Genomic DNA, 24807 nt, shown 5'->3' with positions numbered 1-24807 from the left:
GAGTCGAGTTCACCTCGATTACAATTGGGTATTATTTACCTCTTGTGAGCAGGCTTTGCAATTGCGCTAGGGGATCAGGTGACTTTTTGGGAGGCAAACTCGCTTATTTGTCGCTTTCGAATAAAGCCTAATTTTTTTTCTTTCGTGGAAAGGGTTTAATTTGATTTAAAGATTTCATTCTTCATCGTTCTCTGGTGTGACGGGCGCAGTCATTTCTGTGTTTATTTTGGCTTAAATTTGCCACCCAAAAGGTCACGTGATCCCTTAGCGCCCTTATTCCCCAATTGTCTGACAAATGCCCCCATTGTCTGACAACGACCAGCCGTCGCCAAAGTTCTTCCACTCAGCTGTTGTCGTGAATGACACTATGGTCGTGTACGGGGGACGGGCAGACGAGAACACTATCTCAGACGAGCTGCTGGTCTACAAGATCAGCTGTAACTTCTGGCACAACATGCGTGCGAAGGGTAAGTACAAAGATAGGGTTTTCGCTTACGAAGGTTTTTCCTGTTATACTGGAAAATGATAAGAAATAGAGGCTAGATCGTAGCGCTGTGGACTTTTATTTTTCCTTATTTGGGAAGTCGTACCAAGCAAAAATTAATTGAGAATAAAAGCTATGTTCACACATGATCACCACTTGGTTTCGTTATTATCATTATAATCGTTCTCGCATTCGTATACGCCCATTTCAAATAAGGTTGCACCTGAGCATCGATGTATCGTAACCCGCAGTGGTTTATGGGTAACTTATAAATAGGTGAATCCTGGTCTCTGAAAACAGGGTGAACGTTTAGAGGTACAAAAAGAAGAATGTTAAAGCTTTCTACGTATGTGTTTGTTTTTATTTTCGCTTATTTTCTTATTTATTTGATACCCATGAAGCACTGCGGGCTACGCCACATGGATTCTCCGAGTGCAACGTATTTGAAATAGCTGTATGCCGGCACCCTTAAATGTAGTATCAAAATAAAAAAAATAATAATAAATTGGAGTAGCTAATCACTCTCATCGCAGCTAGATGCTGAATTACGAGAGCGCAGATTCAGACGGGGTCAGTTGAAGACATGGGAAGGCGCCTCGGGCAGCCGCCATACAACTCATGTCTGACTACGGATCACAGTTAAGATCGAAATTGTTGGTTTTGTGGAGGGAGGAAAACGACCTTTTATCCTATTTTCAGGCTCCGCTGTGCTGGGCGTGGCTCCAGGGCCTGTCTTTGCTGCAGCCTCTTCTATAGTACAGGACAAGATCTATCTATTTGGTGGTTCCCATGGCTACCCGTCCTCCTCTCTAAGCAGGTTCACAATACCTACCGACCTGTGCCAGGGACTGCTGGAAAGTATGGAGTGCATTTCGGCGCCAGGCTGTAACTGGTGCGAAGTTAATAATACTTCGCTGTCCTTGAACCAATCAAGCGCTGTAAAAAAATCCGTGTGTTACCCCATAGGCTCACCCACACCGACTATATGTCACGCAATCCCGAACGTCACGCACGTGGTCTTCCTCAATGGAACAAATTGTGACGTCACGGCAGCGAAACATCGCGCATGCGCATCTTACAACAGTTGCGCGTCTTGCCTTGGGCGATACCCAGGCTCCCCTACCGCAGAAAACCGCTGTTCATGGTGCGTGGGCTGCCCTGCTGGAGGGACGTGCGTGGCGTATGGTACGTCCTGTAGCTCGTCTTATCCATGTGACGCTTCTCAGACGAGTGTCACTGACGCTGGTAACTGTCTGGAGAGTACCACCCAGTGCGCACGCGCGTCATGTGCTGACTGTACCGCGGGTTCGTGTGTCTGGACTTCCCAGCTCAAGTGGATTACAGAGTCCAAGCAGCAGTTCTACTCAGAGGGGGTGGGATGGGGCTGCTTTAGTACTGGCGTGACTGCTAGCTACCCTTCTATGAGTGTTTCCGTCACGCAATCTTCTGCATGTCCTTCAAACTGCTCCGTGCATACAGACTGCGCTTCCTGCCTCTCGTCAAAGGGTACGTCAAAGCAGCCTTATCATTACCGTATTGTCAATAAATTCGCAGCGAAATAAATCTTAAAGAAGCAATCACGCCGCCATTTTTGGTTCCCGATGAATGTCGAGTCAGACAAAGCATCCATTTCCATCGGCTGGTTAAAGCGGGTAACCTTTGTAGTTTCTTTGCGAATAAACCGCAAAGGAGTGGTTGATCGACAATCTTTGACAGGGCTGACCTTTTTATGTTAAACGTCTCTTTGAATGGTTGATGGTTTCATTCTTTCACTTCGTTTCCAATTTTTTCACGCTTGAGTGTTTCTATGTAGTCATATACCGATAGAAAGTGCTTACTTTACTACTGTGATGCTGTATATAACTAAATGGTATTGAATGTTGTTGGGCTGTTTTCATACTAACAAAATGTTTTGCTTACACACTTGTGTCCGACGAGTGCTGTTTGCTTACATACAATGCCAATTCTATCCCCAGGGGGTGAAGGTGGCTGGTTAGAATGCGTCTGGAGCGTTTCCCTCGGCAAGTGCTACCCCCCGTCCTACCTCCCCCTGCTTGGCGTGTCAGGGGGGGCTGGCCGTATCCTACGGGGGTCCTCACAGTCGTGCCTCCCATCATGCTTGCCGTCCAATCAGTGTTCAAAATGCCTCAAGAGCCATCACTGTGCGTGGTGTAGCGAACAGGGGTCAAATGGGATCGGCGTTTGCATGGAGGGGAGTCTTACAGGTGAGTATTAGCCAATCAAAAAGCCCCATATGGGTCACGTGACGTATTTATCAGGGGATTCTTACTGGTGAGTATTAGCCAATAAGATACCCCCATATGAGTCACGTGAGGTATTTATAAGGGGATTCTTACGTGTTAGTATTAGCCAATAAGATACCCCCATATGGGGCACGTGACGTATTTTTTAAACAGGGGATTCTTACAGGTGAGTATTAGCCAACCAGATAGCTCCATATGAGTCACGTGACGTATGTACTGTAACAAACGAGGGTCAGGTGATGTGACGTGACAGGTTTTGTAGCCGATCCCACCATTTAAACCTGACAAATCTATAAACCTTTCTCCTTGTCTCCTCATAGGGCCTTTACCCGGTACGTGTCAGGGCAACTCCATAGATGCAGGACCTCAAAAGACAAACTACAACGTCACAACACATATCACTACCCCCGCGGCTCCTATATGGGCGTCACTGCTGTGTCCCCTTGAGAATGAGTGCCTTAATGGCAGGCATAATTGCTCGGCCCTGCAAAACTGCGTGGACACCCCCGAGTTCTTCAGATGCGTCTGTAAACCAGGCTACGAGCAGGCACTCAGGTAAGACCAAGATGTTTTGTGTCTTTTTTCAACGTGAATAATTTAGCGCTGCCTCTTGACTCAAGAAATTCACAAGAGCCATCCCCGTAAACCCTCCGTGCCCCATGTCCTAGCCCTTGTTTAAAATGGTGTATTCGTACCAAGGTACATAGTGTGGAAGTGTTGGCACACAGATGCAGTGGGTGCGGGCAAAGGTTAACTGAATGTAATCCCCCTCGTAAGATGCAATGTAAGTGCAGATAAAACGTGGTCGAGTTGAAGACGCATAAAGGCGCTTCAGGCGCTTCATACTACTCATGTCTGGCCATTGAACATATCTTGGGATTGTTGCTTGCTCCGGGATACTACATTTGGTGCAGTCTCTTACCTGAAGCACTTCTGGGGCTCACTCAAATATTTTGTATTTGTTCCCAGCGGTCAGTGCGTGCCCGTTTGTACCCAGGGCTCACTCAACTATTTTGTATTTTCCCAGCGGTCAGTGCGTACCGGTTTGTACCCAGGGCTGCGTTAATGGCAAGTGCACATCGCCTGACGTGTGCACTTGTAGCTTTGGCTGGACAGGACCAAACTGCTCGGTGGAATGCCTGTGTAATGGTCACGGTCATTGTGCTAATGCGACGAAGCGTGACGTATGTACCGATTGCCGAAATCACACAACGGTAAGTCGTAACGCAACATTTCAAAGTTACGGGTGCTTTAATCCCGGCTTTTAGCTAAACGCTTCCCTCCTAACCCCAAATGGGATGCAAAATAGGTAGGTAAATTTCTGAGCTGGCTAGTTAAGAAAAAGACCGCAAATCATTTTATATAAGGTTACCCGTTGTGTTCCAGCAAGTGGTACATTATTGTCTTTCATTTAAGCGGACATTCCATTCGGGTGGGTTGGCTTTTGACATTGACTTGACTTTACGTTTTCAGGGTTCCAGTTGCCAGTACTGTGAACCGCTTTATGTGGGAGACGCGCGTAATAACGGGTCCTGTGTTTCGTGCTACCACACGTGTAACCACACCGCCACCGTGTGTATGGACCGCAAGGATCTTGAGAGAGCCAGGAACTTCAGCCTGTCGCTTGACCCAGATCAGGTATAGGTTCTAATGGTGATGATGATGATGATGATGATAACTGTAAAGAACAATCAGCCTTCTACTCTAATTAATCAAATACACCAGGTGGTTCAGTGGTTGTCACGCGCCACCATGTATTAGCGTTCTGATCTAATTCTGATCTAAACACTTTGTCTTCTTGCTCCCAGGTGGTCCAGTGGTTGACGCGCGCCACCATGTATTAGCGTTCTGATCTAATTCTGATCTAAACACTTTGTCTACTTGCTCCCTGGTGGTCAGGTGGTTGTCACGCGCCACCATGTATTAGCGTTCTGATCTAATTCTGATCTAAACACTTTGTCTACTTGCTCCCAGGTGGTCCAGTGGTTGACGCGCGCCACCATGTATTAGCGTTCTGATCTAATTCTGATCTAAACACTTTGTCTTCTTGCTCCCAGGTGGTCCAGTGGTTGTCACGCGCCACCATGTATTAGCATTCTGATCTAAACACTTTGTCTTCTTGCTCCCAGGTGGTCCAGTGGTTGACGCGCGCCACCATGTATTAGCGTTCTGATCTAATTCTGATCTAAACACTTTGTCTACTTGCTCCCTGGTGGTCAGGTGGTTGTCACGCGCCACCATGTATTAGCGTTCTGATCTAATTCTGATCTAAACACTTTGTCTACTTGCTCCTAGGTGGTCCAGTGGTTGACGCGCGCCACCATGTATTAGCGTTCTGATCTAATTCTGATCTAAACACTTTGTCTTCTTGCTCCCAGGTGGTCCAGTGGTTGTCACGCGCCACCATGTATTAGCATTCTGATCTAAACACTTTGTCTTCTTGCTCCCAGGTGGTCCAGTGGTTGACGCGCGGGCCTCTCGTGATCGATGAAGACGGCGAGTGCTTGTGTGGTAACTTCAGTACGGGGCTCCTGTGTAAGCACTGCGTGCCTGGTCACTTCTTCCTCCAGGGCTACTGCTCAAGGTTTGTCCCCACTCCCCCCAATAGCTACAGCCAATTGCTACAGCCCTGGCGGCGGCAACAGAGTAGGGACGGAGGTTTATTCTCCCCCCCCCCCAAAAAAAAAAAACAAAAAAAACAACAACAACAAAACAACAAACAAAAAGAATAGCCCAGGTTTTAATAATTGCATGGTTTTTTAAGGAATTTTACGTCAAATTTTTAAAATCAGGGCATCCAACTTTTTTTAACACAATGCTTGAATAAATTTGATAAATTTGAAAACGGTTTACTTCTAAACGACATTCACAGTTGTCCAATCTTTAAGGGATATTTGTGTATACCATGTAAGCTTTGTGAGAAACATTGGTTGCAGAGAACCGCTTGCAGAACATTTTTCTCCATATTTCTGCTTCATGGTCCATCAATTTTATTTTACCACATGCGAAAATGCCAAATGAGTCATCATACACATGGTTCCTCTTTCTCCCCTAAATGTCACCGTTGATGGTTATGGTTATGCTGTTGCTGATTGAGATACCGACTCCTGTTATTTCTCAGATGTCAGTGTAATGGTCACGGCAGCATCTGTGACGAGCGAGGGAAATGTAGCTGTGAGAATAACACCGCAGAACAATGTCACAGTGGTCAAAACGATTGCTACAAAAATCAGGTATGATCTGACACTGAGTAGAATACGGTGGTCTAAAGGACGTTTGAACGCACTTTGCTCAGTTTTCATCTTCGGAACTCTCCCAGGCATGGCCAGAAGTACAAACAGAAAGAATAGATTTAGTTTTCAATAGAAAAGAATGATTGAAATACTCACCTTCTAAGCCAATCAAGAAGTTTATAGTCAACCAAGATGTCATTAAAGCCCCCCTGGCCACCAGTGCAATGCTTGACATCTAACCTATTGTTCTGCCTGTTTCTAACAAAGCTTGGTCAACGTTCGTCATACTTTTTTAAAGAGGGCCTGGTTACAAATGGCGCAGAAAGTTGTTCAAGATCATTTTTTAAGACATCAATCGTGCGCCTGTCCTCATATAAGGAAATGTTCTCGACCTATCAGCTTGATTTCTGCATTTTGTACCACTGATTAAAATGCTGTATTTTAGTCGCCTAGTTTGATTTAAATGCTGTATTTTAGATGCCCCGTCTGCAATAACTTGGCATTGTCCGAGGGCATATTCGAGTCCGAGACGACTGTATTTATGCTGTGTTTGCTCTTTAGTGTACTAAATGCGTGGATGGCTTCCTTGGTTCTCCGGCCGATAGCCGCCTGTGCTACTCCAAGATTAACCACATGCAAGAATTCTTCATCAGCAACGACCCGACCAAAGAGATTAACGACAAGAACGTTCAGCCGTTATCACAAGGCCTGACCGTACCGTACGTCGTCTTTCCAAAGTACACAAACGTCGATATACGAACAACTATCGACGTGTTCCGAGGCGGCCTGGACGTGTACATTACCCCAGATAACCGGGCAGTCTCCGTGTATGAAAGCAATTTAACTCATGTGGTCGAGGTAAACTCGGAAAGCTCGAGACGCCGCCGAAGATCAGCCGATAGTAACCTCAATATTAAGGAAATTAACGCGGGACCTAATCGACTCAACACGTTCGTGACATTCAGTGGTAATGATGACGTGACCGTGGTTCGTTCCGTGGAGAAGCGTTTAATAATCACGTTCCCGTATGAGGAGCATTTACTCCGCTCTGTGCGATTTTACCTGGTGTTTCGAGGTGTGGGGAGCTCGGCGTCTCCGGACACCACCGGAGTAGTCTACTTCCGCCAGGATGTCTCCAACATAGACCTCTTTGTGTTTTTCTCCGTGTTCTTTTCCGTGTTTTTCCTCGTGCTTTCTATCTGCGTGATCACGTGGAAGATGAAGCAGTTTCACGACCGCCGTCGCATCGCGCAGGTACAAGAGCGCGAGCTAGAGACAATGGCGAGCCGCCCGTTCGCAAGCTACTCTTTCATCGTGGACACGCGCGGCCCGCCTCAGAAAAGCTGCTGGAAGATAAAGCGCGAGAACTCGCGTACGCGCGTCGAACACGCGCTACACCCACGCAAGGCGCAGATCTATTTGCGTGACGTGGCGGATCGGCCTCTGATTAGTCAAGCCGCCATAGAGACTACCGCTGATACCAAGGCCTCGGTTGTCACTGTCATGTTCAGGTTGCCTGGCAACGAGAATTCGGACTTTCAGCTATCGTTCGGCTCTGCGTTGACGCTGTCGAACTCGCAGCATACCATTGGTTCCATATTTGGGCATCAACTTATGAGTGGACAGAAGACCAACACTAGACACACGGTGACTGTCACAAGCTAGCGACGCATGCGCGACGCATGCGAAGTACGTCACAGTCACTGCTAATTTTAATCTTTTATCAAATTCAAGACGGATTTACACGCACCGATTTGTCGAGCCGATTGTCGGGCGGAGCATTCACAAGCTACGATTTGTCGGACCGATTGTCGGGCGGAGCATTCACAAGCTACGATTTGTCGGACCGATTGTCGGGCGGAGCATTCACAAGTTGCGATTTGTCGGACCGATTGTCGGGCGGAGTATTTACAAGCTACGTCAGAGCATTTACATTTACAAATTGCGATTTGTCGACGCCCTGCTTCGGTTTGTTTGTTGTTTCACCCATGACTCGACCAAGCCCTTGTATGACAAATTTGGTACCGTTTGGTTGAACTTATAAGAAGCGTTTTATAGGTATTTATTGACCCGTGATAGTGTTTGACGGGCATCGTCAGTTAGCAGGGGCGTGTCCTGAGAAAAATGCAGGCTGGGTTCAAACATATCACTGACCTAGGAATGGTTTTCTCACATTCTAAAGCTATTCCTGATTTCTGGGGAAATAGGTCACTATAAACATCTAGATCCAATATAATCATACACAAAAGTCATAAGCCGAGCACTCTCTAAACTATTCCACTAGTCAAATTTGTCTATTTACTGCTTCCCCACGTAATTTCACATTTCTGCAAATGAGCAGGGTGGGGCCCGGACCCCTTGGCCCTCCCCCTCTCTGGACACACTCCTGGTTGGTATTGCTCTATAGTAGTCTGGGCCGGGTACAGTTATCAGCCACGTGATTTTTTAAAGCCACTGAATATATTGATTTTATTGTGGCAGGGATTCTATGCATTTTCTCCACAATACTTTTCCTAGAAAACTTTCTATCAAAAAACGGTTTCTTCCAGTAACAACAACTGTTTTCAATTTTCGGTGAGAACTAGGCATACACGTCTCAAGCCCTATGGTAATTTGGCGTCAGAGATTAGTTTCCTATTTGTAGAAATTGCTTTGCTGTTTTTTATTGCTGATGGTCAAATTCACATTTTTTGCTGCAATTGCGATTATAGTCAATAAACACACAAACAAGCATATTCAACACAAAGAGCTTATTCAACCCTTGTCAATAAACAAAAGCAAACGCAAAAAAACACAAGAGTTTTTAACCATAGAACAGGTGACTGGCTGTGCCATAAAACTTGTCTCTGTTGAGATCAAAATCTTCATTCAAATGAATTTCCACAAAAATATATACATATGCCTTTCAGAATCGTTTTATACAACATTGCCCATAGTGACATTATATTAAAACACAAGATGTAGGTAGGAAAGAAATAAAAAATAATATTAATGGATGCAAAATGCACCTTTTCTGAAAAGTTTATAATAAAATTAACGCACTGAAACTTGTTTTGTACTTTGGGGGGAGGGGAAGGCTGTTGTCCTAACTACCATTTACATAAAATATCTTGAAGCGGCCGTTTTTGGTCCCCAAAGCCCTACCTTTTAGCTAAAATCCCAGTAACCCGTTCCCCGGTCTAACATAAGGGGTGAATCCCGGGCCCGCTATATTCTCTATGAACGCGCGCGGAACCAAAGAAGAGGGGGCTCGGGACGAGAGGTGTGCGCTCGCCTTTGTATTTCTGTCGCCTTGCAAACAAATTTGCAAAAAATAACCTTAACACGATTCGCTTCCTACAGAAAGCAGCATTTCTTATCTGTGAATCTATGTGGAGAATTTCTTGTATTGCTTGTTATGTATAAATAATTTATTCACGCCTTCAAATTACTATCACGGGAACTGTTATTTTACCCCAATTTCTGACTCAACCACTGCATTTCCCGCGCAGTCGTATATTAAAACCTTCAATACTATGGTTTTAGTTTATGTTAATTTCTTGATAGTAACACAAATAACGCTCAAATGTTTCATATGTTTTTAAAACTGAAAGCCAATTCCTTTTGTTTGCCATTACTGCAATTCCTTGGGGTTTATTTCGGAGACTCCTGGCGATCGTTTTGGGTCCCGGGATCAGTTGGGGAACTTTTTGAGATCGTTTCGGGTCCTGTACAGACCAGCACTCGTCGTCAGCCCGTTAGGCCTATCTGCACAAGCGTATGAAAAAGGCGATAATCGGCTTGTCTGCGCACGGGTGATAAATCATGATAACTCCTCGTGGTGTAGTATTTGATGTTTTTCTAGCGTTGGATAACTGATCATATCCGATCCGAGGTGGTTATCGTACCTCGGCTCCGCTCAGTCTAGTTTTTTACTAGTGTGATATGAGACGCACTTCCTTCGATCAAGTACAGGCTGTCGGTTCTTGATCGGTTGATATGGATTGTTAGATTTCATTACACACGATGTCATTCCTGCTTCATCATGATACAGTAAAGAAGAAGAGATTGGGGACAGTCGTCTTGGGATTTGGCCCCTCGCTCCCGTGATTTCTTGCGTGTCGCTTTATTTATGTAAGCGCCAATACCGTGTCTAGCTAAGTCATCAATTCAGAAACGAATTTGTTGTTCTCTTAAGGCGCCATTTGCTGGAAAATTCTATATATTTTCTCAGAAGGATTGACCCATTTTATAGATATTTTGAAGTTGGTTGTTTCAGAGAGGAGGTCAATATGATGGGTTGGTCACTATAAGGAGGTTAAATAACAGTAGAGCTAGCGGGACCTGATCGAGGATAAATATAAAGTTTGTTATAATGAGGTGGGCGATCTAGAGGGGTGGCTGCTATGTTGTATAGAAATGAAGATCTGTATATTGGCTATGCGGCTGTGTCTTACAACAATACATTATACATCTGGGAGGAGTAGAGGGAAGAGAACAAAAACCAGTTCACAGTTAGTGTTCACTACAGCACCAAGCCACTCACAAGCCTCACTCACAGTGAGCGAGGTCCATTGCATCTCTCATCAGCGGGAATGTCGTGACCCTGTCACATAAATCCCTCAAGCGTGTTAGCAGAGTGTCACCGGAAAACAGAAGACATTTTATTAACATTCGATTATACCCGCTTACATAGAACCACTAGACGCGCGCGAGTCATTCGACCCCACAACACTCCTTCAAGCAGGTCAATCGATAATACCACAAGTTCACAGCAAACTCCAGGCAGCGACCAAATCGGCTTGACAAGACTCACTCGGCACAACACTAAACACCCGCCACTCATAGAAAATGGGAGAAAATAAGAGAAGAGAAATAATTATTGCCATAGATTTCGGCGCGACTTATAGCGGCTTCGGCTTCGCTGCATTAGGAGCTGTTAACTCTGCGGATATTCATGTGTTCCGAGGATGGGGCCGTGGCCAAGGCTTCAGCTTTTACAAGACGCCAACGTGTGTGTTACTGACCGAGGAGGGTGAATTCTACCGGTTCGGTCATGCTGCTCTTGAGACATACGCAAAGTACTTAGCTAGAAATGACGGGCCGGAGATGCTTTTCTTCGACCGTTTCAAGCTGCTTCTTTACAACGCAAAGGTGGGTTTACCGTGTGTTGTGCATTTATATCTCGATTGCAATGCTGAGTTTCACAGCATCTGAGCATCTACAACCGAATGCTGCTGTGATGTTTTCGCGATATCAGGCTTAAAAATAATTATACATTTTTGTTTTAATATCAACCGCAGTATGCACTTCCACCATGTATTATATTTTCCGCTTTGCGCATAAACAATTATCTACCTACTCTTCAATCATATGAGTTAGCAAGTTTTTTCACGAGAGCGCAGTGTGGTTTAAGTTGCTACCCTGGTCTGTTGGTCTAGCATACACAAGACAGCCCCCAACAGCGAATTTTCCGCTTCGTTTAATTCTAATATCAAACCTTCAATTAGTCGAGGAATATTATAAATAGCAATAGCGCTAGCTGAATATAATGATAATGGCGCACCCTCCGTGACACCGTGTTAGATTGCCAATAGCAGCTGGTTTGTTAGTGTTATACGATCTTAAATTCTGATCGGTCTGTCACACAAGCTTCTTCCTAACTACTTCAGCACTGAGCTCATTAATTTGGAGATCTTAACACAAGATAATGGAGGTTTGGAACATTCTAGAAAGAATCGTATATAGCCCGAGTGTCAGGCCCTTTTATCGTTCCCTATGAAGTATATACCGGGAAGCGATAGTTTTATTTTTCCTCTCCGACTTTTGATAAATAAAATCGCCTGAGACTCGGGCTACATCCTATAGCAACTTTAATATTTTTTAGTTAAATTTGTAAACCGAGCTCGCGTCAGCGTGATTGTTCGTATAATGTTTTACTAAAAGAATACATCATAATTTCGCAAACTCTGCGTTTTACGAGTCCAATTGTTAATTTAAACCCTACTAATTGCTAGGTTATTTGGATGGCATTGAAGCAGCTACAATATCCTGTAGTGCGTGGAGTGAGCGGTGGAGGGGGTAGGGGTAAAATAAAAGTGAGGGTAGATGTTTGTCGATGGAATTGGAGGCAGGAGGGATAAAAAAAATGTTTATCCATTGGGGGAAGTCTCAAACTTGCCTAACAAATGTTTCAAAAGTATTATGAACATTTATGGAAAACCGTAGGATTCGTAGGATTGCCCAGGGTATGATTTAGCTTCCTCTCCCGTCTTTACCTCCCAGGAATGCACGCTTTCTTTTCAAGACGGATGTCCGTTCAAAAACGCGTTAGAGTAAGCATGGTATTCCTTGGATTTTTCGTCAGATATTAGTTTTGTTTTTGAGAGAAGTCAAAAGTAAAGATTCTTTGTTCTAGTTGGCTTGATAATGCTTATTAGTAATTAAATGTCTTCTTCCTGGTGTTATGCTAAAAGGTCTTTTGTTAGAACTATACAAAACAAACTCAAATAATAGAGCTTTGTAATTAAATTGTTTGCGTGGTTGAGCGCGATGTTTACTCGGTCATGACGAAGTTACGGTTCGTTCTAGCGACTCTTGGAAGAGCTATCAATATGAGGGGAAGAAGAATAAGCAGGCGGCCCGCGCCCAAAGCCGCCACCCGTAGACATGCGCCTACAAAGATACAAATCCCTCATTGCAGTCCCTCTTTTCTCTACTCTTGACCACAGGCGCGTTTCTAGGGGAGAGGGGTACACAGGATGTGCGCGCACCTCCTTAACTACCAAAAAATGGCGGTTTTCTTATTCAAGAATCGCATCAAATACTTTTTCCTTTTTGGATGTCAGACTTTTCATCCCACCTTCCCCCTTGGCAAATCCTGGGTACGCGCACGAATTATGACCATATTTTCGTTCTGTAATGTAATGTGATATTTAGTTCATTATTTGCTATAGAATCTAGACAAGGAAACGCGTGTCACGGCAGCTAACGGCCGCTCAGTCTGCGCCCTGGATTTGTTCGCCGTCTGCCTAGAATACCTAAAGAAGGTTGCCATGGAAACCATCAATAGTACGCTGAACAAGAACGCCGACACCGCCAGGTACCAGGCCTCAGATGTGGCGTGGGTGTTGACGGTGCCTGCGATATGGGAACCAGCGGCAAAGGAATTCATGCGCGAAGCAGCGTATATCGTGAGTGTTTACAGTTTGCGGTAGACGTTAAGTATAGCGTACAACTCTAGGATATCTGCAACCTAGTTCCTGGCTTTCTGTCTGGGATTCCTGTGGATGTCTGAGGCGAGAGGGGTTGGGGAAAGCCAACGCACAGATTTTCAGACTGACTCCAGACTTTATTAACAATAACCAACATTTAATACTGTTAGGCTGAACCGCAAATAGTCAGGCTAATCGAGGCGGATCAGTCATATTGAACTATTTTAAAGTAATCAGGGATCACAAACCAGGGAAAGAATATGGACTAAATGAAACACGTGTTGTTTTAGGTCTTCCTCGCTTCCTTCTTTCCTCAGGTACCCATGTCATGGATACATTACAAAGACACCCTCGATCTTGTCTCAGCACTATCATTTTACATCTTCATCTTTTGACTGTCCTCCCTAGTGGCAAATATTTAGCATTTAAGTTGGAAAACGTATCATTTCACGACATCTTTTGCGCACACATAATTCTTCTTCTTATTATTATTATTATTTTTGCTGTTAAGTGTACGATGCTTATTATGTTTTTCACTCTTCAGGCAGGTCTAGCATCCCAGGAAGACCCGGAGCAACTTCTTATAGCGCTTGAGCCGGAAGCAGCCTCGTTCTACTGTCGAGGCTTAGAGATGAGTGACTTTGTAGGAGAGACTGGGGAACAATTGGTTAATGATATGCTTCGCGGTACTTCCGGTTCTTATATGGTCATCGACAACGGGGGTAAGTACCGAGGGGCCAATCCTACGCGCACTCTGTGTTCTTGTTTCAACAGAAGTAAATCTGGGCAACTTATCACACTATCCCTGGCAGACATATTGCTCACTTTATCTCGCACTGTTCACGTGCCTAACAAGACATGACGGAAAAACATGACTTAACACTTCAAATCAGCTCATTTCAGATCTAATAAGGCGGAAAATTTCTCTAAGTACTTGAGTAAGTGAGTAATAGCAAACAAAATATCAAATACTACTTTTTAAAAATTGATGCGACTTTTTGTAAAGTGTCATTGAAATTTGAGCTCTTCGTCCTTGAGGTCATACAAAGCGCAAGGATGATCAAGGAAAAAATATCTTAAAAAGCAAAAATCTGGGTATTTGCATTTCGGCCTCACGTTATTTGTGGTTTAAATATCAGTCCGAAATACAAGGAACCGATGGCCATTAGAAGAAATTGTGTCTTCTTTTTTCTATCTCGAATTGCGAATTTTCCAGGTTTTTCCGTCATGTCACCTAACAACAGGAGTAACTCACATCACATAGAAGTGATGTGAGTTATAGAAGTGACCCTGAAATCCTCCCAGATCTAGCCTAGATATTCCTTTTCTTTCCCACCACCCTGCAGGCGCGTACACAGGGGGGGGGGGGGGGGGGGGGGGCTCCTTGGCGGCCAAAAAGTGGGTCATTTCTTATTAAGGAATCTCCAAATACTGTGCTTTTTCTGACACCTATGACTGCGCACCCCCTCAGCCAATCCTGGAAACGCCTGCCCTGTATTTACAAGTTTTATAGGAGTGACCCTGGAAATCACACCAGATCTAGGCTAGATACTTCTTACTAACACCTCACTTTTTGTTTGCATGTTTTACAAGAGAATCACTGCAGCGGTAACCCTAGATTTGAAACACCCTTAATTCCGCACACCATTTTTCTTTCTTTTTAACAGGAGGGACTTTAGATATCACTTCTCACCAGCTGCAAAAAGACGGCACGGTCAAGGAGATACATTGCCCAACAGGGGGACAGCTAGGAGGGATGTGTGTGGACCAGGAATTCATCGCAATGCTGAAGAAGATCCTTGGCGATGATTTTATCACACAATTTATACGGGACTACCCCAATGATTGGCAGGTATGTAACTCACAACCAGCCAATCACGAGATGGTCTACTCCAGTGATTTACCCAGGATTAGGAGACGGTCAGGATATTTGTATCACCGCGAACTGTAATCTATTTTATTAGCACACATTAACTCACCTCAAATAACCTTAGTTCACTATTACTATATCACAAAAGATGATGATAAAATATTTCACTTACAAACTCACATTGCCGCCGCAAAGAACACCTTACAATACCCCGACCCACCATATTTCACTTTTACGTCCAGCTTAAACTAAACTGATCTTCTCAACCGCTCAGAACACCTAACATCACGTCCCAGCCCAGCTTCAGGTCACATTACCTTATCTAAACTCTATTGCCACCGCAACCTCACAACAACAAACAACTTCTACCCTAACCTAATAGACCTACCTACCTTAGTTCCAAAGGGATTTGTTACGGGCTCTCCAGTTTGCCTCCCTTCACAAAAAAACTTCCCCAATTCATTCATTAATTCATATGCAGAACACACGTTTACCACACTTTCACACAGTCTACAGATGCTAAATCAAAACGAGACCATTATTTTTAGATCCTATCAGAACCTAATTCAATTCACTAATCACGCCAAGATCCATTAAACTCTAGCCTATTTTCCACAGAAAATAATGAGCGACTTCGAGATTCAGAAACGCGCCGAGCACGGAATCGACAACGAAGAGATCAGCATCGTTCTCCCGTACAACTTCGTGAATGCGTACAGTCAAGTAATTGGCACGGACGATAACATCAACGAGAGTATGCGCCTGTATTTCCGCGAAGACGAGGTGACGCTCAGGGACGGATATATGTACGTTAACCTGGACATCATCAAGAAGTTCTACCAGCCAGTCGCCGACAAAACTATAGACCTTATCAAGAGTTTGCTTAACAAGGAAAGGTTGGGTGAAGTGGAGACATTGTTCTTAGTTGGAGGGTTCTCGCAGTCGGTACATTTACGCCGTGCTATTGTTGAGGCATTCCCGAATAAACGTATTCTGACGCCAAGAGAAAGCGAACTAGCCATTATCAAAGGCGCAGTGATGTTCGCGCAGAACCCTAATCTCCTATCAGCGCGTGTCATGGCTAGAACATACGGTATAGACATTAATGAAAAATTCGAAACTGGAAAGCACCCTGAGACGAAGCGAAGCCGTATAGATGGCGTGGATTTTTGTGAGGACGTTTTCGATATTTTAGTGAAAGAAGACGAAGAGGTCAGAGTCGGAGAAAAGCGATCGTTCTTCTTCTCTCCCGTGCACCCGTTGCAGACGTTAGCAAGGCTGCGCTTCTTCAGTACTAATAACAAGTCGATTGGGTTTACCACAGACGCGGGCGTGGTCGCTGAGAACGTCCAGTTCGAGGTGGTCAGTCCGGACACCAGTCAAGGATTGTCCAGGAAAATTGAACTGGACGTGTATTTCGGCGGAACTGAAATTAAAGTAAGCGCCATTGACGTCACTTCCGGAAGCTCAGCAAAGGCGGCACTCAGACTAGTCACCAAGACGCTGGCGTGACTTACGCGTATTATGACTAGTAACTTGGTGTGACATGCACTGATATGGCGTGACAATGACGTCAAAGGCTGGTCGCTAAGGTTGGTCACCTTTACGTGCGTGGAGAGGTGTGATATTGCGGTCTAAGGTTGGTCAGTCACAATTTGATTTGATTTGCGCAAATGAGAATGCGTTCAATAAGACTCTCTTAGTGCGAATGCAGTCTCAAAATACATCACTAAGCTGTTGACTCTAGTGTGAATGTGACCGGAGTCACCACGCTCACATGCACCGAAAAATAATGTTGTATTTTGAATGAAAATTCTCATGTTCAAAAAATATAATTTCTCGAGTACGTTCAAGTAAGCAGAGTAAAATATATAATTAGTCGATTCATAAGGACTTTAACGTTGTGTAGTAGGATCTCTATTTGAAAATGCGTGTAGTTAGGGCCAAGTCCTGGAAAAAGGTCAGAGAATTGTAAAAAAGAAATTAATACGAGAATTCCTCCAGGTGAACCAGCACTGTGACCTTTATATTTGAACATAAATCATCAGAACATTGGAATTTACGTAGAATGTATATTTATCAGTGAAACAAATACAATTTGTATGAAGGAATCCTTCATGAAGTCTGGGACTATGCTGAACACAGGAAACCCGATAAGAACGCCTGGGACTAGGCTGAACACAGGAAACCCGATAAGAACGCCTGGGTCTAGGCTGAACACAGGAAACCCGATAAGAATGCCTGGGACTAGGCTGAACACAGGAAACCCGATAAGAACGACTGGGACTAGGCTGAACACAGCAAACCCGATGAGAACACCTGGGACTAGGTTGAACACAGGAAACCCGATAAGAACGACTGGGACTAGGCTGAACACAGCAAACCCGATGAGAACACCTGGGACTAGGTTGAACACAGGAAACCCGATAAGAACGACTGGGACTAGGCTGGAGAAACATATTAGTTTCTTATACGGTGCAATATAGAAAGGACGGTTAATAAAGTTCCTTACAGGGCCTATTCTGTTGTTTTTCGTCTCTATAAGGACAACAGTAGGAAAGCTGTCATAATTTGCGCGCAAACAAACGGCTTTACTGTCGAATCCGTTGTATCGCGACGCCGCATTTTCAAAACATCGATTTGTCTTTGTCTTTTGGGATTTTTTTGTTCCGCCAGTCAAATTATTATAAAGTGATCAGATTTTTGCAACATCTCTCGACCACTGACGGAACAGAAAACCAAAACAAATCGTGTTTTGATAACGCGGGTCGCGATACAACGGATTCGACAGTAATATCTAGATTATGTATGTTTATGAGGACGGGAGTATCTGACCAATGAAATGACACTTTCCCAGCAGCCAATTGAAATTGCTTTAGAAAAGGGTAACATGATTGGGAATTTTGATACATTTAATGTATCAAAAGTTGCCTAACGCTACACATCTTTGATTGAAATTAAAAAAGATTGCAAGTTGATTGATTTGTTTTTGTGCTGCCAATTCAGGAGTCGTCCACACTAACACGGATCCAAAAAATATCCGGATTCGTTTCGCCGAAAACGCATCACTTGATTCGCGTCCACACTATCGTTTTCGCATCGTGTTCGCCTGGATCTAGTCGTCCACACTAACACGGATCCGAAAAATATCCGGATTCGTTTCGCCGAAAACGCATCACTTGATTCGCGTCCACACTATCGTTTTCGCATCGTGTTCGCCTGGATCTAGCCGTCCACACTAACACGGATTCAAACGTTTGAAAACGCTGAAAGGTACAGGGCGACGTCATTTTTTGTATATGTGCATACCCAAAATAGCGCGCTCCTGCGATATGACGCCATCGTTTTCATTTTGATACGGATTCGACCGTCCACACTACGGACCAAAGTAAACGGATTCATTTTAATTCACTTTCAACAGCGTTTTCAAAATTATCCGAAATCGCTGGATCCGACCTCCGTGTTAGTGTGGACGGAAGGCCCTAAACGTATCAAAACGAATCCGTGTTAGTGTGGACGGCCCCTCATTGAGACGGGATTCGCATATATAGGAACGCATCACGAGACCAATGTTATTATAACTCTAATAAAAACGACCTGTGTGTAAGGGATTGATTATATAAAGGACAAAAATTCTAGTCACTTATGTACTTTACTTTGTACTTCTTCTGTACTTTGTATTGCATACCGCCGTTCTTCATTTTCTCCGCCAAAGCTTCGAGTCATGCGTTTCAAAAGTGTCGTTTAAGTTGAAGTTTATTTTGTTCTGCTTTTGAAAACAGATCATGATTATCACAACAGCGTGTGGGCTTATAGAAGGGTTACATATTGAAATCACATTGTATCCAAAACAAACAAAACTCGAGAAAGTGTTTTATTTAATTGACGTGTAAAAAATGCAACGACTTGTTGTATGTGCCTGGTAGCGCTAGGTAAAAGAAGAGGTAGTATATGATTATAGATTTGTAAAAAGCGCTAAAAGGATAGATGTTTAGCTCCTTCACCAGAGCCTACTGTCAACTCAAAACTCCCGTTGCAATTAGACGCTGAGCCAGGAGCCTCGAAACGTCCGCAATATCTTTCTATCCTTTTTAGCGCTATTCACAAATCTATGATCACACTACGTTAATTGACGCCCAATGTATTGGCGACTTGAATAATAAAAAAAAACCTTGTTTCCTCTAAAGAGACTATTTATATGGCTCGCGTAGCAGATAATAGTTGGGATAAATAATTTATTAAAGCTCTACCAGTTTTAAATCAAAAAGGCTGGTTTCTAGTTCAGTGCTAATGAATCCTCGAGGTGAGCAGGTGCATAAATCTCGGTTCTCTGACTTTTAAAGGGAAGGTTAGTAGCTATAGAACCGTGATTTAAGACATCGAGTGAGCTAACTAGCACAGGACAAGGATGTGATGTTATTTTATAGGGCTTTTTATAAGTAATACTAAAGTTAAGAGATGCGCATTTCAGACAGAACCTTTTTGTGTCCAAAAAAATACGAAGGGTTGTTAGGTTCTAAATCTAAACTTTTTTCCTCCTGGATAAATATTGCCTATGCTTATCAACACGACTGTGGAGGACATTTTTTGTGTGTATTTTAACGGCAGAAAAACTGCGATGAACTAAATTTTACGCCAACTCAGCTTTCAGTTGCGCAAATAGGGGGATTTATTTACAAATCGGTCGTTTTGGATTGCATTTACTTGAAGGGCTTTCCTTGCTTTCGTTCAGTCTTCCACATTTCGCTAAATGACGGATAAATGTATTTAAGGCCGGTTAGCCTGGGTCCTTGACATGCTCGTGTGTTTACAGGCCCGTACCCAGGGGGGAGGGGGGGTGCAGGGGCTGCGAACGCACCCCCCAACAACCACTGAAAGTCCACTTTTGGTTCTCAATAGACGTGCTATTTGTAGACAAAACTATAAATTAGGTCCACTTTTTCGGATTTCGCTCGACCCCCCCACCCTTCCCACCCCAAGAGAAATCCTGGGCACGGGCATGGTTTATGTGTGTGATTACAATTATCTATGTTTTTTTTATGTAGAGTTGTAACATTTTCATCGTGTTTGTTTGACAATAAGTTTGCAGAATAAAATGATTAATGAGTAAATGCACTCTTTTTTATAAGAACGTCTAACTTTCAGTTGAGGCTGGGCTTTTCTTTGTGGGACATTTTAAGGCTGAATATGTTCTTAACGATGTTCTTAAATTTTAGAATATATATACAATATGATAGCCAATAGTAAGAGAATTACCTCTATCGAGAATTACGATCTATAAATTCAGCTAAATTGAGAATTGAGCTAAATCACGTTTCACTGGGAGAGTTCAATCACGTTTCACGGTTTCACTGGGAGAGTTCAATCACGTTTCACGGTTTCACGAGGAGAGTTCAATCAAGTTTTCCCGGTTTCACGGGGAGAGTTCAATCACGTTTTACGGACGTCGGAATGGACCGATTTCACGTTTCTCGACAGTGAGAGAACGGCCAAATCTCGTTTCACGAAAAAAAACGGTAATTACGTTTTTGGTATATATTTTATTATTTTTTATCATATTTTTCCGAGAGCAAATCGCATTTAAAGTTGTTGCCTAAAAAACTTTGTCCTCTAGAATACATTCTTTTTTATTTAAAAAAAAGTCTATTTTTAGTTGAGGCTGGGCCGTTCTTATTTTTAGAGTATTTGAAGGCTGGAAATGTTCTTAAGGGATCTTAAATTTCAGTGTATAAACATGTGATACTACACAAATTATTAAAAATAGAATTACAAATACTATCAAAAACAATTATGTTTATGGTTGTTATTATGAGCACAATTTTATGTTCCTGCATTTTAGGACGCATCACAATACGAAAATATTATTTTGCATGCAGCTAACTAATCATGTTCTAGCATGTTCTTAGAGTTTGGCGAAATCTCAGGCTGGACGTTCTCTCGTGAAAGAGGTTCTTATAAAACAAAAAGAGCGAATGTCTGATAGATATGATGTTCAACTTATTACTGCTAATATCATCAAGTATTCAGAGCGCTGATGCTCTGAGAATGCTTATACACGCATCCTCGGGAACCCAGGGCGTCGCGGAGATCGGGCACACAGGGAGCGCGGCGCGAGAAAGAAACAGGCTGAAAGCACCCTGGGCAACTGCTCTGTAAAACCCATTTCTAAAAACTAAATCAAACTCACTCTCTGATTGGTCTCATTTTATAATTAAATTAAAATGAGACCAATCAGAGCGATCCTTGTGAATTTGAAAAGCAGACAGACCTCACGCTCAGAAACACTTCACAAACACCTAAATAACAAAGCCTGCTCGGTTTGGTAAAAGTCTCACGATCTGCTGGAGTCTGCCCAGGCCGTCTTTCAGCTTGTTTCTTTCTCGCGCCGCGCTCCCTGTGTGCCCGATCTCCGCGACGCCCTGGGTCCCCGAGGATGGGTTACACGCTCTCCTCTCTTCATCCTGGATACAAAGTTATAAAGACCGATATCGAGCAATTGCCTTTTAAGGGGCTACAACACTAATACATTTTACATTTCTTTATTCTAAGTCAGCATAATGAAATACATACGGCTTGTGTGCTGTGTGGCTGAAGAAATATATCAAGTAATCGGCTGAAAGGGGGCTGAGATGTTTTAAACACGTCTATAACGTATTCCCCTTTTTGTTTATTTCACACAGTATAAAAGATGTACACGAGGCTTCTTGTAGTATTCGTTATAATGCTTGCCTTTATGGCTTTACAAACAAGCTGTCAACAAGGAAACAACGGAAATAACGGCCAAGGAAATGGAGTTGGAAAAGGTGTGGGGAATAAAGGAAGCGGTGGGGGGATTGGAGGCGACGGAGGGGGGAATGTTACAACGACAACGGCAATGACAACGACAACGATAACGACAACGACAACGATAACGACAACGACAACGCAGGCAGGCAACACAGCACCAACTGCACCACAAACGGAGTCGTCTACGATTCAGCATGCAGAGACGACGACAGCCGAGCTGCAAGACGAGTTCGCCGGTTCCGTTACGATAGACATGACGTTTACTGAAGATCTGAAGAATCCAGAGTCGAGCGCGTATAAGGACACGGAGGCGAAGTTTGTGTCTTGGAGCGACGAAGTTTACAAAGACGTTGAGGGGTATATTGGGACCCAAGTGAAAGGCTTCACGAAAGGAAGTGTGATCACAAGTTTTAGGTAAGACTGAATGTATATGACTACAATCGTGGGCATTTCAAATTAACCGATAGTTTCGATAGAACCGATAGACCGTTGAACTCCCTCCCCCCTCCACGAGGAAGATCGAAGAGCCCTTTACACCAACACATCATTGCTACGGGAGAGGGGGTTGCTGGGAATAGCTTATCTGCTTGTTCTTCACAAAACATCGCGGAATTGGTTTTATTGGCACCTGTTTAACCTTAGATCCGTCAATGTCATGGTGTTTAACAGTAACAGTTAACAATATCTCTTCCGTCGGTTACGGTGAATCCTATCTGATAGACTCGCACCCAAATCGCCCCTTTATATAGTAGCCACGTCAGCCCCTATTTTGTCATACTAGCATAATACTAGAGTGAGAAAGCATTCATTTCCATGGAGGATTTGGGGAGGATGTTGCGGTAAATGAAATGTAAAACATTTGTTTAAATATCGATTATATGGCATAAATTGTATTCCAATACTTAAGGAAAACAATAACAAAGGTGTGGCTGACTAAGCCTCTTTAAAAACCCTTCAAGCGATAATAGAAACAGTGTTCACGGAAAGGGTTAGAGAGAACTATCTTTAAAACAAAGGAAGGACTTACCCTAGATTCCTTGATGATGGAGTCTTGAATTACTTTATGGAATCGGAAACCGTATAGGCAAAATAGTCGAGGTATAAAACTATGCATTCGAGTTACAACTTTATGTTCATTTCTAGTGTCTACACCAGGAAGCAGGCCCGCGTATCCTACTCAACGTTTACCGGAAACCTTGGATCAGCTATAGGAGGAGCGCCATTCAAGATTAAGTCATACTCCTATAGAGCGCCGGTCATCCAAGGTAATGCTCCCAAAAGCTACTCCTTGGGCGTGTCAGCTGGACATTGCCCTCCTTCCCCCGCTAATTGGGCTTCTATTGATGGAGATTGAATGAAAACTTTGAATTTGCGACTCAGGAAAGTGTCAGTTATGTAGAGGATGTAGAGGACATAGACGTTGTCCGATTCATTGATGTCCGTTATATGGACATTTCATTGCACTACCGTATGTATTACCGCGCACCGATGCATGACACGCTACCCTGTAAAAGATACAGCTTGGTTTTTAAACCTCCATAGTGTAGTAGGAATCGGAGAAAATTTGAATCATATCTTTCAGAGAGCGTCGAACAAGAGAAAGCCGGATCACCGACGGGATCGACCGCGCCCACGCTATTAATGTTTTTCGCGTACGGCTTTGCCGGCATGCTCGGAATCACCGTCGTGTTTGTGTTGACCGTCTTAGTGCGCAAAAAGGTGAGAGATTAACTGAAATTTAAAGGGAACTCGCATACATTTGCACGGGCGAAAATTGGTTTTTAAGATTTATTTCAGAAAGCGCGAAAACTGTTATGACCATGTATTTCCGATGAAGGTAAAACTAAATTTGATAGGGCTTGTGGGGTATTGTTCAATGGGTCTTTTAATTTATGCACCAGAGAGAAAACTTTGATTTTGAGTATATTATCCACATGGTGGATAATACCTAGATTTTGAGCTGGCAGAAAGCAATATGTAACAAAAAATTACCCCCTTTCCCTTTGTCAATGAGCCAAACCCCCCGTTTAGAAAAAAGCTAGATCCGCCCCTGAAAATATTAAATGGGTCATTTTAAAATTTGAAGTGAAAATTATCACAGAGTTTCTGATGGGTATGTCTTCGTTTTATTTTAAGCTTGAAAAACGCCCAAAATAGTCCAAGCAAGCGCAACGGCGACACAAGTATTAGTGGAAAACAAGTAGATTATGTAAACTACTAGATAGATAAATCAGATCAAAATCTAGGGATGGTAAAATCGAGAGAAAGATAAAATACAGGGAATACACTTTTAAGGGCTGTAGCAGGGGGTGAGGCACTGGGGCATGTGCCCCCCCCCCCCTAATATTTAAAAATAAGAAGAAGAATGACCAGAAGGGGCGTGGCTGTGCCCCCCCCCCCATATTTTCTTAATGTTTCTGTATTGTGCCCCAATCCCCATCTTACGTGGCCTGCTGCGGCTCTGCATTTGCAGCCGTCAAAATTGAACAGAGCGGTCAATACGTCAGCCTGTACATGTTATATACATATTCAACACTTTTGTATAGACATAGACAGAGGAAGAGTCTCACTGTACGTAGGTAATCATATCCATCTATTGTATTCAGTCACAATAAAATTAAGACGCCGTACATGGGTCACTCCTACCATTATGCGAGAGCAGGGGAGGAATTCTCCCTTAAATTGGATACCCTGTCCTATTACATTGTTGCAATCGCGATGGAATTAAGCTGCGGCTATCTATGATGGTCAATAAATGGGGGCTAAGACGTGATGATTATGGTGGTGATAAATGCGGTGGTATGATGATGATGATGATGTTAGTGGTGGTGATTATGGTCATTATAATGATGGTGATGGTGGTGGTGATGGTGATGGTAATGGTGGTGGTGATGGTGGTGGTGATGGTTGTGATGATGATGGTGATGTTGTAGTGATGGTGGTGGTGGTGGTGATGTTGGTGGCGATGGTGATGGTG

General features: G+C 43.5%; 3 protein-coding genes across 5 annotated transcripts in view; all 3 read left to right on the top strand.

The window, feature by feature from the left end:
- LOC5515450 (multiple epidermal growth factor-like domains protein 8) overlaps positions 1–9028 on the top strand; it is a 30342-nt gene extending 21314 nt beyond the window's left edge. The window contains exons 24-32 of one of the 2 annotated variants that reach the window (XM_032385056.2): positions 323–467; positions 1184–1990; positions 2461–2709; positions 3069–3303; positions 3776–3962; positions 4222–4386; positions 5199–5332; positions 5870–5981; positions 6543–9028. In XM_032385056.2, the coding sequence (XP_032240947.2) occupies positions 323–467; positions 1184–1990; positions 2461–2709; positions 3069–3303; positions 3776–3962; positions 4222–4386; positions 5199–5332; positions 5870–5981; positions 6543–7646 (3138 nt within the window). In that variant the 3' untranslated portion in view covers positions 7647–9028. Of the gene's footprint in view, positions 1–322; positions 468–1183; positions 1991–2460; positions 2710–3068; positions 3304–3775; positions 3963–4221; positions 4387–4556; positions 4608–5198; positions 5333–5869; positions 5982–6542 lie in introns of those variants that run through there. The other variant, XM_048732798.1, reaches the window with a different exon arrangement.
- Positions 9029–10373: 1345 nt separating this feature from the next.
- LOC5515451 (heat shock 70 kDa protein 12A) lies at positions 10374–17564 on the top strand. Of its 2 annotated transcripts, XR_007313785.1 has the most exons (6): positions 10374–11114; positions 12917–13153; positions 13719–13896; positions 14842–15026; positions 15663–17373; positions 17452–17564. XR_007313785.1 is itself a non-coding variant. In XM_048732799.1 (5 exons), exons 1-5 carry the CDS (start codon positions 10812–10814, stop codon positions 16554–16556), a joined length of 1797 nt encoding a protein of 598 aa, XP_048588756.1. In that variant the 5' UTR covers positions 10374–10811; the 3' UTR covers positions 16557–17564. The 2 variants fall into 2 exon arrangements, 1 of the variants encoding a protein (XP_048588756.1); XM_048732799.1 differs by having other exon boundaries at positions 15663–17564.
- Positions 17565–17703: 139 nt separating this feature from the next.
- Positions 17704–24460, top strand: LOC116619880. Its single transcript, XM_048732800.1, has 5 exons — positions 17704–19392; positions 21725–22244; positions 22974–23095; positions 23413–23549; positions 23967–24460. The coding sequence occupies exons 2-5, from the start codon at positions 21733–21735 to the stop codon at positions 23985–23987; spliced, it is 792 nt and encodes a 263-aa protein (XP_048588757.1). The 5' UTR covers positions 17704–19392; positions 21725–21732; the 3' UTR covers positions 23988–24460.
- Positions 24461–24807: the final 347 nt, after the last annotated feature.

This window comes from Nematostella vectensis, chromosome 9 (assembly GCF_932526225.1).
Source record: "Nematostella vectensis chromosome 9, jaNemVect1.1, whole genome shotgun sequence".
NCBI classification, from domain to species: domain Eukaryota; kingdom Metazoa; phylum Cnidaria; class Anthozoa; order Actiniaria; family Edwardsiidae; genus Nematostella; species Nematostella vectensis.
This window is presented reverse-complemented; position numbering and strand designations above follow the sequence as displayed.

Coding starts and splice junctions, on each gene's coding strand:
- LOC5515451 (XM_048732799.1), top strand. CDS start 10,812: ATGGGAGAAAATAAGAGAAGAGAAATAATTATTGCCATAGATTTCGGC. Junction 13,154..13,718: donor TGCGCGAAGCAGCGTATATC/GTGAGTGTTTAC, acceptor TTCACTCTTCAG/GCAGGTCTAGCATCCCAGGA. Junction 13,897..14,841: donor TATGGTCATCGACAACGGGG/GTAAGTACCGAG, acceptor TCTTTTTAACAG/GAGGGACTTTAGATATCACT.
- LOC116619880 (XM_048732800.1), top strand. CDS start 21,733: ATGTACACGAGGCTTCTTGTAGTATTCGTTATAATGCTTGCCTTTATG. Junction 22,245..22,973: donor AGTGTGATCACAAGTTTTAG/GTAAGACTGAAT, acceptor GTTCATTTCTAG/TGTCTACACCAGGAAGCAGG. Junction 23,096..23,412: donor TAGAGCGCCGGTCATCCAAG/GTAATGCTCCCA, acceptor CATATCTTTCAG/AGAGCGTCGAACAAGAGAAA.